Source organism: Bombus terrestris, chromosome 6 (genome assembly GCF_910591885.1).
Source record: "Bombus terrestris chromosome 6, iyBomTerr1.2, whole genome shotgun sequence".
NCBI classification, from domain to species: domain Eukaryota; kingdom Metazoa; phylum Arthropoda; class Insecta; order Hymenoptera; family Apidae; genus Bombus; species Bombus terrestris.
The window spans coordinates 612,546-631,882 of NC_063274.1; the positions used below are offsets into that span (position 1 = coordinate 612,546).

At 43.3% G+C, this 19,337-nt stretch overlaps 1 protein-coding gene across 15 annotated transcripts in view; it reads left to right on the forward strand.

The window, feature by feature from the left end:
• LOC100645228 overlaps window positions 1-19,337 on the forward strand; it is a 190,581-nt gene that overhangs the window by 74,505 nt on the left and 96,739 nt on the right. The window contains exons 1-2 of one of the 15 annotated variants that reach the window (XM_048406403.1): window positions 560-956; window positions 9,858-10,118. The exons of 11 other annotated variants lie outside the window; for them this stretch is intronic. In XM_048406403.1, coding sequence (XP_048262360.1) covers window positions 10,087-10,118 — 32 coding nt within the window. In that variant the 5' untranslated portion in view covers window positions 560-956; window positions 9,858-10,086. Of the gene's footprint in view, window positions 1-559; window positions 957-9,845; window positions 10,119-19,337 lie in introns of those variants that run through there. 3 more of the 15 variants (XM_048406405.1, XM_048406406.1, XM_048406404.1) reach the window with 3 other exon arrangements.

Sequence of the window (19,337 nt, forward strand, 5' to 3'; positions counted from 1 at the left end):
TTGTAACGGAAAGGGATCTTTGAAAAGGGTGTTAAAATAGAGGCACTATTCTGTGAAACGAGCCCAGATAGACCGCTGATAGATTGTTTTTCGCCAAGTTCAAATCGATAACGTTTTCGCTCAAAATTTAGCGGTTCTTCAATTTTGTAACGTAATGTATTTTATTACGGTAACAATTATTGCTTCCAAACGTTTTTATCGGAATGTTTATTTTCCCCGTGTAAAATATAAAAGAACGAGGGAATGCATCGAAAGTCGAACATTTCTGTACGGGCCTCTCGTAAAAAGATGAACATATCGCTAGTCATCGATTCCGGTAGGTTCGGTCGACATCAGTTCGTGAATCTGGTCAATTCCAAAGGAGAGAACATACCCCTCTCTCTCTCTGCATGGTAAGGACAATGCGCTGTGGAAAATTGAAGGGCGGAGGCGAGGGGATGATGCGCCGGCAGAGGCCGGGCCAGGTTGGCCGAGGCTACGGGCTAGAAGCGTGGGGCGAGGACGGCGCGAGGGGCGAGACAGCCGGCAGGGCGAAAGGAGGGTGAAAGGAGGGTGGAAAAGGCGCATGCCAGTTGTGCCGTCGCCGCGTTACGAGTCGGCCAACAGCCCGGCTTCCCGTTCGCATCCTCGATCCCTCTCTCGCGCCTCTCCAGTGCATCGTTTGTGCTGTCAGTGTTTCTCTCGTACGCGGCTTTCGACGGTATTTCCGGTCGCTCGTCTCCTCCGTGGCGAACGCGGTGTTGCTTTACGTTTACGTGACGCGAAGGGGTGTCGACGATGCACGTCGCGACGATGCTGCGAGAAGCCGGTGTTCCGTCGGGTTGATCGATTGTTTTCGATAATTAATCGCGATTCCTGGGAGCAACGGCCTCCTGGGCATCATCGGCAGTCGGCTTTTCTCGCGATATTTCACGCGCGCCGCGGAAAATGCTACTCGTTACCTCTGCCATGCCGCGGTAAGCGATCGCATCGAGGCTAGTCCTTTCGCGAAAGGATGGTTTGTCTCGGCGAGTCAGGTTCGGTGATAGAAAGTGCGCGGGATCGAGAGTGGCGTTTCGTCGAAAACGAAAATGGATTTTCGGTTGAGCACGATGAATGGCGCGTCCTCGCTGCGTTCGCCCTTCGAAGCCGAACCAGCCACGAGCTTTACGTAACGGAACCGGGGCTTCTGCCGGGAATTACGCAGGACGGCCACGCCGTCGCATTTTACCTACGCTCGAAAGTTGTTGTTCGCCTGCATCGAATACCTTGTGCGTTCCGCCAATCCCTTGGAAGCTATGGTTCGAGATGTCGATAGGGTGAAACGATAGCAAGATAACGAGAAGTGAATTATACGAGGCGTTTCGAAGACAGAGAGAATGCGATTCCGATGGAAATGGCAATGAACAGGAAGGTTTTGGTAAACATACGCGTACGTCGTTCCGTCCGCGTTACGCAATTATTCGAGTATCGATTATCCGCGATATTTATCAGGATCGTTTTCATCGAGCGTGCAGCAATTTTTCCTATAAAAATACCTTTTGTTCTTTTCGTCGGTGGTTTTTCTATGAAAACCGCGGATGAAAGATCGTGGTGCCTCGTCGCGTAATGCGGATCGTCGCACGCGGAATAGCGTCGATTTTTCCGTAGTTTTGTTTCCGCCCAAAAAAAGCGAACGAAATTCCGCGGATTACGTTCTACGATAATTCTCTTTCCGCTTTTCGTAGTCGTCGTCGACGGTCTCTTCGGCGGGCAAAGCAATTAGAACGAAAGAGGGCCGACCTTGACTTTTTGACGCGACGAGACGCGACGCGACGCCTCGTTTCCGCGAGTCTCGGCTGCTACTGCTGTTCAACGCGCCGCGATTCAATTTCTATCGATGCCCGTACTCTCGTCAAGGAAACTTCAAAGGGTAGGTAGGTTAAACGAGGAACGACGACCCGATTTTGTCTTTCGCTAACTTGTTGCGAGGCAATTTGGGATAACGAAATTACGCTCGAGGCAAACAGGATTTGTGAAAGGTCGAGTAATTTTCGCATTCGATGAAAGCTTTAATGTTCTCGTACTTGGCTTAATACCATTCGAGCCACAGTCTCTGTCGCTAATTTTCTTTTACGGTAGCAAGTACATCGTTTACATCATCTTTTCCGCTAAAAAGTCATTTTTCGTTCGATTTCTAAATAAAATGTAACGAGAAGTAAAACACCAAGTACGATTTCCGTAATGATCGTAGTTTTTCAAATTCTATGGAGCATAGTTCCTTCGTATTCTTCGAATATCGCGCCTTGAAATACGAAATCGATAGGTATATAAATACAATAGTAAGATATATATAGTAGGTAAGATTATTTTACTTTGCAATCAGTTCTATTTTAGCATTTCCGCGATATCGCAGATAGTAACGCGGTTTAATAGAATAGCGAGCCGGTAATATATCCGGAAGATATATTACCGAGGGTTAATTCTCAATTGGCATATTGGAAGCGTTCTATTCGATCGCAGTCTCAAATTTTGTCGAGAATCGTGTGCCTAACTTTCACGGTTCCTTCCGTTGAATTTAACTAGCCTGTCGAAATTAATGGAACTTTATACGAGTGGCAACGCGAGTAGAGGGAAGAGCCTTGCTCGTTTGATTCCCTTTAATTTCATGGAGGTAGGAAAGTGCAGGGGTCAAGATCCGCGAAGCCCAGGCGGAGACGACTTCCGTAGCGCGAGAAAACTCGTCGAATCAATGAACTCCTCGAGCCAGTAACAGGTCGAACGAACGCATGCGAGCTGTCATTCTCGAGAATGTTCAGCGATCGTCTTTTTAATCTTCCTGTAGAATTTTTCGAGAAGGTCTCTAAAATATATCCTACTTTTGTTTCTTAGCACGTTTAATATTTAATACATGTTTTGCGGAAAGTCTCAAAAGTTTCGTTTTATCGATCGTACGAATCACGTAACTGAACATCCTCGTTCGAAGTTACTTAATTCGATTTATGTTACTATTTTACACCGTTTCAAAGAGTAATAGAACACGGAACTCCGCGTTCGCTCCGATTTCTGCAAAATTTTCGTGCTCGGCTCCTTTTCTCAGACGTTGTAAATTTCAAATAATAGCGAATTGTTCGAGATTTACAGTTTATAATTCATCGGACAAATCTTCCTTCTTTAGTTTTCCTATTAATTTTTTAATTCATTTGCGAAACGATGCAAGTCGAAAATGCGTTTTTAAGGTTCTTTTCCGAGTCTTTGCACATTTCCCGATATCTGAGTAAAGCTTACCGTAAATCGTACCGTAAAGCGTACCGTAAATTTTAACAGCCTGTAGAATATGCGTCATATCAATGATATTTCCATTTCCTACGTGGTTCTCGTTTCATACGTACGTTTTGTTTGCGATTTTGCAAATTTCTTAACATTTTTCATCCTCGTTATTTGTAGCATAGAACGTAGTACAGATTATACGTGTTTCCTCGCTCAGAGTTGGACCACTCTCACGAAGGCTGATATCAATTAAAAGTTCGCTATAGTTTGATCCACCGATGACTGTATTCATCGGTGCGTACGTTAGTTTCGCTCGTGAAAGACTTGGCGTATTTTTTCAGCGATCCAACGACACGGACGTTCACGCGCACAGCGTCCCTTCGGAACCTTTACTTGCAGTCGCAGTTTCCCTAGCAGAAAATATAACGACGATAACAAAATTCTGGCGTATACACGAGTACATATATAGTCGCGCGGGTATCCAGGGACTTGCCGTATCAGCCGACGTGGTTCGTGCATTCGGTGATTCGAGTGACGTGTGCCATCGCAGCACAGCGCGGAGATTAGGCTTTGTGCGCGAATTAGTCGGCGAAAAGATAAGCGAGGAAGGGAAAATGGGCAAAGGTGAACGACCGGAGACGAAGGTTAAGCACTGCTATCGTAAATAAGCACGCTGCGCTGCTTCGTTCGTCGCTGCATTTTCCTCCTCTGATATTTGGGAAATGCCGTGTCTTGGTGCGGACGACCAGTCTGAGGGATCGCTGCGATATGCTTGCTTGCCCTCTATGCACAGTTGGGTGTGTCCAGACTCGAGATTTCGCAATTTTAAAATAAATCGTTGTTGCGATGAGATAATTTATCGTTTACCGTTACGGTATTTCTATCGCATTTCTGCTATTTATATATCAAATTAATTGTACGATTAGAGATACTTTCGAACGATTTAAATTGGGCTTTTAAGACTATTGACGATAATATTATTGCTCATCGCGTTCCCGATAGCTTCGCGCAGCGCACAAAAAGCAGATGTCTAGACACTATCGAGCCATAGCTGATATACGTCTTATTACGTACGTAGTCTTCTAAACTCGTGGCTTTCGTTAATGTTCTTTCGCAAAGTGCACTATCCAGACTCTACGCTCTAAAGTCGAATCTACGGCCTAGAGTCTAGAGTGTCGCTGTAAATTTTCATTCTTCACGCATGGCTCTGGCTTAAGTGGACTCGCCCTCATGCTCGAGCATATACACGTGTATTTACGTACTCTCTAGGCTTCATTCAGCTTTTCTGACGCACGTGTCTTATGAATCTTTATAGCCTACCACGTTCGTTCCGAAAAATTCCCTCGCACGGTGCTCTATCGTTAGTTCCTTGAATTTTTTAAAGAATTATTTCTCCCCTTGGGAGAAAAAGAATTACCTACCTCGATAACCGCGCATGGAGCCTAAAACATTTGCTATACGCATATCGTCGAAGGTAAAGTAACATGTACGTGCGAAAAACGCAATACGTATTACGATACATCGTGAGTTAATTCGACTTTTATCGCAAATCTTCTTGCGATCGACCGACTATCTTGCTACAAGTTTGCATCCGCTACATCCAAAAAGTGCAGCGCTATAGAAAGAAGAAGATGCAGTTTATCTCGTCGATTTATTAGGGACAAATGGGCATACAGAGAACGGATTAGTTGGAAAATAATAACTATTTTGCACCGATTATCGGTCGAATTCACGGCAATTGATTAACGTTTAAAACAAACTCCCGTTTAAAAGGCAAATGTACGCGGTGCGGCCAGACTTTCGCGAGCACCGAAGAGCCGGTTTTTTTTCTTCGCGCTAGCGTTGTTCCTACGATCCGAAATGGATTTCACGGTAAAAGGGTTGGAAAGCACGATTCTAGCACAGAAGGAAGTTAGCAATGCAGAAAGCGTGTCCATACGGGATAAACGCAAATACAAGCAGTCCTCTTTTTTCCTCGCTATTCGGCATTCGTTTTTCCGATGCGACTCGTCCGCTACCTTTCAGCGATCGATTCCCTCGTTAATATGGAATCCAGACGAATGGTTTTCACATTTTTACAACTTTGAACTTTTTGATCGATCCACTATCGATGAACAATATGGTTTTCTTGAAAATTGCAAAAGGAAACGTGTAAACCGCGATATCTTACAGTTATCCTAGATAAGGTCATTTGTGCAGAGCTACAAAAATTACGGTACAAAATTACGGTATATATTATACGGTGAATATATATATTATGTTTACAAAATTTGATATTTTTGCGTGGATCGTTATATTCGAACGTTAGTCGGACAATACCATCGCGAATGTTCTCCACAGTATCGCATATTTTGGGGCTAGAAAATCTTTACAAAACGAGAGTTTTTCCCCTGTGTGGAAGGATTACAGAGCTGGTAACGGGATTGGGAGTAGAACATGGCGGGGACCAGACGTACTGTTGTTAGGTGGGTAAACGTTTATTTACACCCGATTCTGCATATCGAAACGATGCTGAATCCGAGAGAGAGCTCTTTTTTAAATTGCGAAATGATGTTACGTTCATTCGGTGTAAAACACGATCAAAAACTTTCCTTCAAATATTCAAATAAGGAAAGGATACAATTTGAATATGAAGCATAATTTCTAAAGCATCTAGCGAATAAACTTCGACAAACTAATTCAAGGGTAAAAGAAACCGCAGACAACGGACGTTGCGCTGGACGAATTGTAGCGAGCTTTACAAATAAAAATTTACGGTAGAAACGATCGAAGTAAATTTGATGGGAATCGCTGCGTGATGCAAGCGTGAAAAGAGGCAGTGGCTTTTGCAAAATGCAGCAAACCAGAAAGGCCAAGGGCAGCGGAGAAGGCCGGACAAGTTCAGGGATGTCGCATGTCACGAAAATAAGCGGATAAAATATTCAAGCTCCCAACTCGGAACCAGGCCAGGTTAATTCGAAAGATTCGCGAAAGATGTACGAGGGTGTACGACTGGAACGATCACCTCTTTTTCATAGCTCGCGACAACCTGACGATAGCTAATCTCGAGTTTGCAGATTGAAAAAATCGAGAAGGTTGATCTTGCCGAACCTCGACATTTCTTCGATGTTTCAGGTTTTTCGGTGTCGTACATATTTGTTTCACCACCGCCCTTTAGTCTCCGCCGTGTTACTCGTTCTCCAAGTTTCTCCAGAGTATTTTCGATTTTGGATACTTGCAACACCTTTGTTTCTTCTCGAGGACTGCAAGACCCTTCCGAACTCATCGCAAGGTTTATTTTATTTTGTCACACATGTGCCTTCGTTGAAAAATGGTTGAACTTGTTTCTCGCTGCTCTTTATTCCATGTTTTATCTTTACGTAGCTTCTTCTCGAGAATCTCTGTAAATCTCGACGAGTTCCACGATACGGAACTCGAAAACTTGACAACGTATTCCGTCGATAAAATGGCCGGAAAATCAAAAACTTTCCTTTTCGTGGGAAGAACTAGATCTTTTACGAGAGAGAAACCTTCTATCTCTTGGAAGTGGCTTTGAAAGATCTTCGTAAAATTTGTAAACACGCGGAATAGAACCGTGTCAGCCGGCTCGAACGACCTGGCCGTTCAATCAGCGTCGTTCTTACGTCGCTACTTTATACCGGCTCCGCAAATATCGAATTGGTCCCATCGTACCGCTCGCCCACCCCTCGTTTCTATTCATTCGACCCAGCACCCTCGCTACCTCCGTCTCTCCCTTTCTTTCGACCAGGTTCTCTGTCGGCGTCGACATCGTCGAACGAACGGGCGGCTAATCGTGGCACGCGCTCCATAGTGCGGACGGTGAATTAAAAAGAGGTCGCGGTAGCCGGTGGCGCGAGATGTTGGCGTTACGTCGCTGACCTTGCCGATTCTCCGGCCACGCCGCGCCGTGGCACATTGTTCTCGCGGTGTTTGCTCGTCGTGCTGCTTTTGTGCCGCGGGTTCGCACCGCTTTTTAAAACCAACCGTATTTCCCCGCGTAACAGCTGTTCCAATGCATTCGCTCGTCGAGCATATTGTCGCAAGATGCGAGAAACTAAAGGGGCGCAGAAAAACGTTTCGACCGCTCTCTGCAGCAATGATCTTTTACGAGCAAATTTTCGAAAATAACCATACCAGATTCTTCTTGGTTTGCACATATTGAAAACGGCATGATCATCTATTACTCTAACAATGCCAGTGGTTACGCGGAAAATAAACTTGCGTTACGAGCTTGTTATAATGTAAATTTCGCAAATTGGACAGTTTGCAAACGCTCGAATTATATTTAAACTTCTTTTATGTTCGACTATCGTCGCATCGAACTGGTCATCGCGTCGGTTTTCTCCTTTTTGTTTGCAGAACGTAACACTAGCAATAGGAGCTTTAGTACTATTTCGACGATGTTGTATTCGTACAGAGAGAAAGAGAAATGACAAAAAATCAGGAGCGTTCCGTTCCTGTCATTCGCATTATACTTTCCTCTATTGGATTTTCCTTTTACCCGTTCTTAATTGTCCAATTACGCTGATACTCGAGGCATTAACGACACTCAGCACCATCGACGGACCACTCGTTCCCCTTATTTACTCGCTGAAACGCTTTTCCTCGTGAAAACGGCAATTCGATCTACGAGTACTCGTTTTTAGAAACGTCGTTGTTTGTAAATGAAAATATTCGCCATGTTTTATTTCTCTTTCGAGCTGGACGTTTCGATTTTAGGAAAGTCTAAAGCACGGTCAGGAAATTAGATTTGGATAACGAATTACGGAGAAATAGATTTAAAATCGTCCTTGTTCGCACGATGAAAATTTTATTTTTCACGATTACCGCAAATAATCGGTGATATAAAATGCACAAAACGGATATTTCACATTCATTTCGAAAGTTTCCTAAAAAAAAAGAGAAAAACAAACGGCGAAATGTAACGAATTCTACTTTTTCCACTTTCCATTTCCATCTTCAGCTTTTGTTTTTTTTAATTTTAGTTTTTCCGTGGTTGCTCTTTCTCTCGTTTCACATTGCGCGAATAATTGCACACCTTTCGGAACTTTCACGTAATTCGTCGCTGTCTAATTTGCGACTTGGCTCGTCCGTAGTCGCGTTTAGTTTAACCATTTTTAAACCCGCGATGGAACGATGCACTTTTCGATCTTATTTTGTCTGTTTTTAAATACATTACGCGATTTTCTTGCGGATAAAGCTGCGTGTTTCAGCATGATTCTATAGTTACACGCGTTTCGTATGCACTTTGTACGTTCGCGCGTTGTTCTGGAAATGAACGTGTCTGAAATTTGCATATCGTGTTTCGCTGAAGCATCGCAAAACGTTTTATCTCGACGAAATAGTTGTAATGGCATATTTGCGACGGGACTTTGCCTCTACCCGCTATACGATTCCAAACCGATTGGATTTTTTCTTCTAATTTACTATCGCGTGTTTTACCGCTCCTTCGAATATTATGCTTAATTGCGTTTCCAACGATATCTACAATTTTATTTTTATACGCGAAGAATATAGAGAATGATTTGCTACCGTTTTGCGTTTCGTACCAATTTTACGAAAAAGTTCGTAACAATAGAATTTAGTACCACTTACTGTTGCCTGTGAAATTTAATTCGTTGAACGTACTACTTAAGAGGTTCGTTTAACGATATATCACGCAAGAATGTGTCAGTGAGAGGGAAAAAGGTCACGGCGGAGAAAGGTTGCGTGGATATAAATTTGTTATATACGAAGAAGCAGCGAGCTATGTACCGCGTCGAGGATTCACCGGTGGGAGTTTCTTTTGTGCTGAAAGAAACGAGGAGAAGGGGCGAGAGAAGGAGAAGAAAAAACGAGCTTTAGATTGCGTCGCGAGAATGTAACGCGAGCTTGTGAAAAGCTAATAAAGCCTTGGAGGCGCGGAACTGCGTATGAAATTGTCTACCGTCTGTTTATGTTGGCGCGAGATTACATATTTCGCGGTGAGAAAAGGCGGAGGATTAATTTACGACTCTTTCTTCCGAATTAACCGACCAATTACCAAGCCTCGTCGTCGTGGAGAAAGAAAGAAACAGGATCGCCGATTCGTCTAAGAAACAGCCTCGGTTCAAAGTAATTTTCTCGATATTTACTTAATTTATTTAAATGCTCGAATCCCTTAGGTCGAACGTACCGACTTCGAAAGAACTTCGAGGCTGTTTCGTACGAAAAGCGAACCGAAAATCCATTTTCGCGAGGAACAGATGTTCCCTCGGTGCCTTGATTTTGACATATAGAAATTCGACACTACTAATTGCGAATATATGTATTCGATTTTTATTTTCGTTGTTGGATATGTCGCGATACGAGTTGGATTTATAGTTGAGATTAGAATCATTCGTCGGCTTTGTAATTTTCGTTTAAAATTATTCGCTAAAACAAAATTAATTCGATTCATTCGCGATTATTACTCGTCACTGTTCGGGAACGGTCTATTATTCCTATTTTAATCGATACAGAGACAAACCGTAACTGAAAATGTTTGCATTTCTCCAAGACACTGAGGGTACTTTAACGAAACGAAGATGTTCATCCGAAAAAGTATCTCTTTCAAATAGACGTAGGTAGAATTAGGCGTGTAGCATCTAACAGTTTCGTTTTACACGTAGAATTTGTGCAAATGCCATGGCAGAGTTCCTATTCACCGAGAAGATCGTCTATAACGTATATAATGAGAAAACTTGGCGACAAGTCGCGAAATTCGTAAACGAATACGCGATTCAGGCGTAGTTTGGTGCGAAAATGTAACGAAAGACAATTCGGGGTCGGGTGATAATCGACGCGAGTGAATCGTCGTGTGCCGCGAGCTTCGTTCGATGTGTCAGACGTATCGCCATCATGTTCACGTGCCTGTGGAACTTCTTCGACTGGTAAGATGCTCTTTCCCATTGATATTAGTCGTACTTAAGCTATTTCAACTTTGTAATTAACAGCCTTTCTGCATTTTTATATTAACTTTTACCTACGATACGACGTTCGAATAGCGACGAAAAATAGTCCTTTTATCGCATTATTATTATTACATATTACAATCCATCCCTGATCAAATAAAGCCAGATTTCCGAGTTAGGCGAAGAGAAGAGACGCGTTTTTGTCCCTCATCAAGATCCTTTGTTTGTCAACGAAATATTGACCCGAAATCGAACGATCCCCGCCTCTATCGGCAGGAGCCTGCAATTTCAATTCCGTTGTAACCGAGGATCGTTTGCCGACGAGAGTCGGTCAAATATTTGCAACCAGTTAGACCGGGCTGTGAAACGGAAACGGCGACGATTCGTCAAATGCGTGATTCGCGCCTGTATAAATATCTTTCCTCTCTTTACGAATCCTTGGTTTCTTCCTTTCCAAGCTACAGCGTTCTGAACGGCTATAATTTTAAGTAGCGAACAGGCTGCAACAATCCACGATGGAGGCAGTACGCGTGGCCCGGTGAGTCACGATGTGTACAATGCCGCGAGATTCTATAGAAAGCCGCGACTAATTCACGCAACAGTTAATAATAGAATCACTGGAGCGGGTGCCGTGCAATCTCGACCCCGAACTTTGCTAATTTCATTCAAAACGTCTGTTTCGAATCAGGCCTACGGATTTATAACGAGTTTAAAAGCTATTCCAAACGATGTTTTCCAAATGCTAAATGATTTTGCCAAGTTATACGTATCTGTCATTGCTGTGTAAGGTCGATGGGGCCAAGGGGAACGAACTCCTGGAATCGATTACCCGATTGAATTTTTTCTAAAAAATTAAATATATTTCTAGCATTGAAATTGCACGAAAGTTTCCGAGTTGCTGGAAGATGAGCGAAGATGATGCGAAATATCGGAAGCAAAACGAGGTGTAGCTTTAGACTTTAAATCGAGTCGAGTAACCTTATTTGGAGAATTCCTCGAGACACTGCGATTAGATCGTTCGAAAGCGGAAGAAGTGATCGAGGAAGAAATGTAATTTTCGCGAAGTAAATATATCGGCGTTTAATAAGTTATTTTAATAATTATTGCAATATTCCCCTCCCCCTTTTAATCGTTCAATAAATTTTATTCGATTTTATAACGTTCAAAACCGTAAATTCTGATTCGAATTTAAAAAAAAAAAAATGACTAACTCGTTACAGAGGTCACGTATGCGTTTAACGCGTGTAACTTTACATCGAACAAAAAATATTGGAAATAAAAATTTACGACATTTAAAATTTTATGCTTCGTGTAGCCTGTATCAATTTACTCTGCCGAGATGTACAAAAAAGCTGTGCCACGATATTTCGTAGCTTCAATTTTTTAGTGTTACGATATTGAGTTTGGACGATGGTCAACGATACCAGCTAGTCGATAATCAACTTGGCATTATTTTTAAAGACTCGTAAAATGCATCCGAATCGAACAGTAAAATTGACACGCGAATCGCGTGTAATTTTTGCAACTAACCAAACGATCGATCAGCTTTCACAGCGATAGTAACTGTAACGAACAAAGTTTTATATTTTCTAGGTTTCACTTGCATTTCCCCTTCGATCTGTTTCATCGCCGGCGTCGTTGTTCGTAATTGCGACGAAAATCGTCGTGGCCTCTGAGAGGAACGCGGGCTGGGTCGATACGTTCGTCGCTTCGATATTTCTTTCGGTTGATCGACAGGAGGATACCTTTCGAATCGACCTTCCTCTTTACGGAGGCAATCGATAATGGCAGGCGATTCGAAGACTGCGCTCTTGCCTCTCTTTCGTTCCCGTTCTTTTGCCGCTGCTCGGCATTGGTATTGGTATTCGTTATTTCGAAGAAGAAAAGTTCGACGTGACAAAGAGGGATCGTGCGTACGGCCAGGAGAGCACATTTTTTGAATAAATTTCTAACACGTGCTGCATTTCATCTAGGTGCTTCGCGAAACGTTTCGATCGAAATTCCGTTGGTCATTTACGAGGGAATTTAATATTTCCTGCGTTTGCTCGAATCATGCCTCGAAAAGTCAAGAGCGAAAGAGGCACTCGATTTGCCAGCATTTCTCGAAACCCGTTCTTTCCGTTGAAAATTGTGTTGAAATTTGAACGCCAAGTGGTATACGTTCAAAGGCGAAACGTTTTCTGCTTCGATGTTATCGCGCATGTCGACGATTTTTCAAATATTGTAAAGTTAATTATAAATAAGTAACGCATCCTATGTAGATCTTCAAAGTTTTCGTACATTTTTCTACGTATTCGTACGTAACTGATCCTGGAACAGACTCGTCGATTCGGAGGATCGGAAGAACGGAGGATCGGAGGAGTGATCGGGAGTTAAAGTGACGGCATTTAGCAGAGAGAATTCCAGCGGAGGTCGAAAATACTCTGGCCGGGAATTGCGCGAGGATTCAGCCACCGACGATCGCGTTTCGTCGAGCGGCCGGAATTAAAATAGGACTGCAGCTCGCAGATAAGAATTCCTCCGCTGGTTCCCTATTAATCTCGAGGATCTGCAGAACAATTCGGAATAATTGGCTTTCGTAAACTATATAGTCGGAAATTTAAGTTCTTCTTTCGAAGCTCGCCCCGACTACGAACAATGAACAACGAAAATGGAGCATCGACCAGCGAACCTATGTCGCAGAATAGATTTCGTTTGGGATCGCTGTCTTTCTTATTCGCCGGTAGACGGTTTTAGGTTCGAGTTCCTTTTTCACGAGTCTCTACTTCATGGCGGAATTCTAATTTATCGGTCTGAAAGTTGAATTCCGAGGATTAGACCGATGAACAATGTGTTAAATTTCTAATCCAATATTAAACAATCTCAATTTCGATTAATATTGTTGGCGAGAAGGAGAGCGCGACTGTGATTCCTGCCAACGAGAATTCGGAACATTTGCATAAGCGCCACGAAACACGTTTAAAATATACACATACGAAATATACATGCGTTATTGTCTGCAATTTAGCTATTCTGGTCAAATACTTCCGCGCGATTAACTCGACTATTCGGCGTCAGTTCGGAAATTACTAGAAATGCCTGCTCGTGATATAGTTTCCTGTTAAAAACAATTTTGATCGAAGTAGATTTGAAATGCCTCGAATTTATCAAAAACGCGTCTATCAAATTATTTCACTCGGTCATCGTCTTTTTCGCGAATACTTTAAATCGGTTACGTAATTCGATTTAATCAACCCGTATCTCGTCCTGGAACAGAAGCGGCGAATACGTTGCGTCGCGTCGGTCGATACGTATTCGATCTCGACATTAGATTGCTGGATTCCATTTTGCATGGAACATCAGACGACAACTGGATCTTTCTGCGCAAAGATCGAAAATCTAGAAGAATTCGGAACGATCGTACTCCGTGCCGGGAGAGTAGTGTCGACGTGGCAAGTAGTGGTAAGTCGCAGCAATAGGGGGGTCTCGCGGAAATTCGTTCGATTTACGGTTCGACGAATCAACGACCGGACCGTAGAACCGATTGTGCTATCTGCTGTTGTTTCGTTCCAAACTCTTGATTCATTCTGACTCGTGTCTCTGTTTACGTATATATGCACACGTGACGAATAACGTAAGATTTCGACAAATATTTCTCGTATATTAACTGCGAATAAGACGATGAATTTTATTTTTGATTCTAATCGAGTTATTCGTGAATTATTCGAATTAACGCGTTTAGAGATAGGAGGTGTAGTACAGCTTTAACGTGTAACGTGACATCAGCGATATGACAAACGAGATAGCGTAGAGACGACGCTATAAACTTAACAGGTTATCTTGTATACTGTTCACCGGTATTCTGTACCTAGTGTCAGCCAGGAATCACATTATTATCAGATGACGCAGAAAGAAATTCCATTCGAGGGCAATTCTAAGAAACGTATATATGTACCGACTTCGAAGCTCGCGTTATCTTCCGAGAACGTTATTCAAAGATTCATCTTTTCAATGGAAGATGGATTATTCGATATCTTTGAAAGCCTACTAAGAGTCACGTTAATATAATTTAATATCTTTGCCGTGTTGTCACGAATCGTGTATGCCGCGAGCTTTTATCGATTATTAGTATCGACAAGAATAGAGCAGTCGCGTTTTCACAGCGACCTACGAAACGATACGAGTTTACGTCATCGATATAATTATACAATTATACTTGAAAGCGAAGTCAATAAGAACACGTTAGACAGTTTTCAGGTGGAAGTTCAGTTACCCAACGAAGAACAGATTTAATTGCGGTTATCGGCAGTATTGGAAATCGGTTAACGCCGCCGGAAGACACTTCTATTAAATAAGATCTCATGGATTCTGTTAAGTAGGATCATCCTATTAAAGCATTCGTTTCACAGCGTTGCCATTGAAACGTAGCGGTAGGATAGGAGAAGTTTGGTTCGTTTCTTGCTTCTGACGCGTCAATTTTCAACCGAGTTCCACCGTTTTAAATCGTCTTTCAGAGTTAACCAGTTCGACAGATTTCAAATAGCACGGTAACATCGAAATATTTTTCTTACTTTAAAATCTAGCTGAAAATTTCTTTGACGGATCTAGCAACCAGAGAAGCGAAATCAAATCGACCACCGTTTAAAAGTGCATTCCGCTTGCTTCTTCTCCTCTCCTTTATCTCTTTCGTTACGCTTAACAGTTTCAAAACTAGAATAACAATAACAATTTCTTGGCTTTTATTCGACGCGTAACTACCAGCGACAAAGAGAGACGACGATTCTCTGCACAAAAGATCGTAAAAGGTCCAACGAAAAAAGAGCGATATTAGTTTCGTTTGTCTGGCGCGAGAGCCAGGAGCTAGTGACAAATTGCGCGTTCGCTTTGGTTGGTGTTCGCTTTCGCAGCGAACGAGGCGTGGAAAAAGGTAGGGAAACAATCGGTCGGTGGGCTCGGTAGCGCGTCAACCTATACGATGAATTTTCCATTCCACCGCAATACTATATCCGCGCGATTCCCTCGTCGCCGCGTAGCGCCGCGCGCTTCGTGACGTCTATCGGTTGCATTAGCATCCCTCTGAAATTTACATATCTCGTCGATGCTGCCTACCTGCCCGATCAGGAGAACGCAATCCATTTTCGTGTAAACATCGATTCGAATGCAACCTCTTCACAGTGAGCGTGTTCATTCGTGCATCATCGCGTGCTTGTATTTTTACGTAATTCTTTGTTTAATTCTCGTTTCCTGCGATTCTTCGGAAAAAGGAAAGAGAGAAAAGTACTCTCGCGCGCATGAAACCGACAGTCGACGAAATCGTCCAACACGCTTGAACAGGAGATCGACCGAACGATCTCGAGTGAATTGTAATTGATCAAATCGGTTGGAAGGCATCGTTGAAAAATGTTTGAACACCAAATTCTATTTCAAAGCGACGCAACATCTACGATTATATGGCGATGAATTAACAGAACAAAAAACACATATAAGCGTTTGACGTGGTTAAAACGCAAGTATCAGGTTAAATTATATAGGAAGCGTATGCAAGCGAGATGGAAACTCGAGAAAATTGACATACTCCGACGCGCAAGATGCCGTAATTAAGCGGCGGCTACGCGGTACGTGGCTGAGGGAACGATGGGGTGTCGTCGAGGGTTCGCGTATCGCGTTTGGCAAGATAACAAGCTCCTTAGCTGCACGCGCGTTCCACGGCCGCGCTGTTCCACGGGCAAATTCAATTCGCTCTGATGAAAACTCGCTTTCGAAAAAATATCTCTCCTCCGATGGCGTTAGGTAACGTTGGCTGGGTTATTTAATTTTCGTGGTGGTGGCTCGTAAACTCCATAAGTGGTCGCCGTAGCAATCTTGCGCGGTTTCGTGGCGAACTATGTAAAGCTCGACAACTTCTGTTATATGTAGATTTTTAATCCTTTCGCTGTTAAGGCCAATTAAATAGTCGGTTGAATCTCGAGCGCGAATGTCGGTCCTTGCAGCCTTTGTGCCGTAATAATCTCGTAAATAATCTTTACGAGAATGTCACGACAGCCTGGCGAGATATACAAAATTGTAAGTGTAATATTTTTAGGATTCTTATCCTAATATTATTCCAGCGTACATATCGTAATATACAATGAAATGTCAGGAACAAGATTTATCAATTGATAGTTTCGTTACGCTGGCTATAACTTGCTTTGACGGAGGAAGAAAAGCGAAAAGAACTTGTTACTCGGGATATCTTTAGCTCTTTATATATCGGAGAGAAGCTGAAAAAACGAGTTGCTTACGTCGTCAGACTTTGGGAAGTGGGAGAATATCGGCGAAAGCGGATCCGCGGAAAAACCGTCGTCTCGACGGAGCTCGCGAAAGAATTGGACCACGCGTTGACCAATAAAAATTTCATTCGATGAGAAACTCCGCAAAAAGCGGCGTAATGTTGAATCTCTCGGGACGAAGCTGCAACGAAACTGAGACGTGCATAATGCAGGGGCAGGCGTGCAGCTGCGAATTGCGCACGATCGCTCGGAAGCGTAAACTCTCGTCTCCACGGGCTGAAACGGTTCCGCGAGCTCTGAATTATTGCGTTAACGTTGTCGAGACGGAACCACCAAGATTTTCCATCGCGGATGAATGGCGGTGAAGCGAAGCGCGAACAAAGCGGCTCGTTCGCTCTACATATTCGCCGGTTACGCGGAAACTCCGTTGTTGAATTTCTGCTTTACGGGCCCCTGCAATTGACTCTTGCCGTTTAACTTGGTTGGAAAACTTGGAAGACGGAGAGCGTGACCCGAGAATAATTTTGGAAATCTGTCGCGACATCTCGAGGAGCGGTGGGTTGCTTCAGATTCCTATTTGACGACTCTTTGTCCCTTTCCTGTCACCGATGGCTGGAATTCGGAATCCTCCGTTTCATCTTATTTTACACGGTATAGCGTAAATCGTATCTTATCGTCAACGCTATAACGTCGAGACACCGTTATCGCAACTCAGCGCAAGCATTTGCAATGTCGCCGTAACATTGGTTCACAAAATTCGTACGCAGAATTATCCTAATAGAATTATCCTTTGGCCGGAGAAAATCCATCGAGGGTTCGGTCATTTGAAAAAGATCGAACAGGCGGCATTCTATCGAGAACGAAAGCGACTTGATCGGAGCTTAATTAGAACTTTGAACAACGTGTACGGATATGTCGCTTTGAAAAAATCGATCGGCTTTTCACACCAAAGCCGAGGCTAGTAAACGCCGTCGATCGATCGGAAACCGCCAGGTGTAAATCCAGAAACCTCGAACCGACGGCCCAGCTGGAAAATTGCCCAAACACGCTTCGAAATTTTGAACGGGCGAACTTTTCCGACGAGAGAAAGAGGGATTCGACGGGGAAGAAGCGACAGCCGCTCGCACTGAATATTTTATTTTCCGCCGAAGGAATTTCCAGCAGGCGGAGATATCGTTCGCTGGCAACTCGCGACTTCTCTAATCTCTTCTTCCCTTACTTCCATTTACTTTACTCCGGTTTACCCCTTTTCCGATTCTTCAAACACTATTCCTTATCTACTTCCCTGACTCCATTTTGCCATTCCGGTTCCTTTAACCCTCTTCCTCGTTCTCTCCCACTTCGGTTTCCCCCTTTTCTAGTTCCATCACCTCATCTTATCTCTTTACTTATGTATATTCTTTGGTTCTATTCTTTTTCCTAATTCTTCCACCTCGTCCTTTTTGGTCGATTCCAGCTTATCGTTAAGCTCCTTTCTTTTCTCGTATTTTCTTGAACCGGGATTCCAGAGGTTGGTTAGGTGTATGAGAATTCTTGGAGCCAGCACGAGCATGGGCGGACTTTTCAATCCTGATAGACTTATCGCTGAAACGTATACCCCGTCCTTGGCTCATCTATAATCTATGTAACTGCTATTCTGCAGAAATACAAACGAAAGTAGGAACGGAAATGAAAAATACGATGGACGAAGGGAGAAACGGTGGACGTTGCACCGAGAATGTTCCTTTCTGTCGATCTTAGGAAGCGATTTTCAAACTACGTTTGACTTTGTTGGATAACTTTTCTTTGAATCAAATTGTCCTTCTGGAATTTAGACGTTCTTTTCTTTTCTTTCTTTTGTTTTAAATCGACGATAAAACGATATTTGACGTTTGTTTATCCTTTATGTTATGATTTCACAGAGTCAGCTCTTTTTTTTTAGTACCAAACCCCAGTTTTGAGAGAAACGACTTTGAAAATTAGTCGACCACTTATATGTTTTCTACGATGCTTGTAACGATACCCGCGTAACGATGCTTCGTGCATGAATATTTAAAAGCGTACATTGCGAACGACAGAGGAGTAACAAAGCACCAGTGATGAACGTAGATCGTAGAATGAACATTGTTCGTTAATACTAGTCTGCCGAGTAAAAAATACAATAACGTTTTATATAAAAAATTAAAAGGACACCTACGAGCAAAATCGCAAAATATTTTTCTTGCAATTCCAACTCTGGAATATCCGCCTTTATCGCTCAATTTCGTCCAAGTGCCGGGCCATTGTCTCTTGGCAATTCCATCTTTCTTCTACCGAAACGTTTTCTTCCATTTATTTGGAACGATCAACTTCACCGACAGAATCCTATGTTTGCCGAGAGTATCGGGGGGTCGTGAGTACACACAGCGTTTGGTCAAACTCAAGAAAAGCAAAGAACGAATGGGAAGAAATTCGTGGGGTTTCTGCGCTACGAAATTGAATAAATCTCGCGACGCGACGCGGTGCACCGCGGTCTCGTCGATGAACGTCTGTCAACATTAAAAAAGGGAAGCTCCTCCGTGGAAAAACGGGAGGAGAGAACCCGAGGGACAGGAGCTCGGGGTACGATTGAAAAGAACCTTCGACGTCCTCACCGCCGATACGTACGTGTCTCGATTAGAGTCGCGATTTTCCGGTTGTGTCGGGGTACACGCGAAAAGCACGAGGAGAATCGAAGTGATAGGACGTTGATCGATGCAGTTGGCGTTGTCATCCCATCTCCCTCGGTACCGTACTTGGAGTTTACTACAGTCTACAGCGTGGAGGCTCGAGGAGGTAGTTCGATGCGAAAAATTACGAGGAATCTTTGTTTCGAATCGCTCTGTAGTTCTATTCGGATCGAATCACGCAAAGAAGAGAGCAAGATATGTCATCGTACACGATTTATATGACGTACACGACGTACACGATGAATCGACTTTCCCGCAAATGT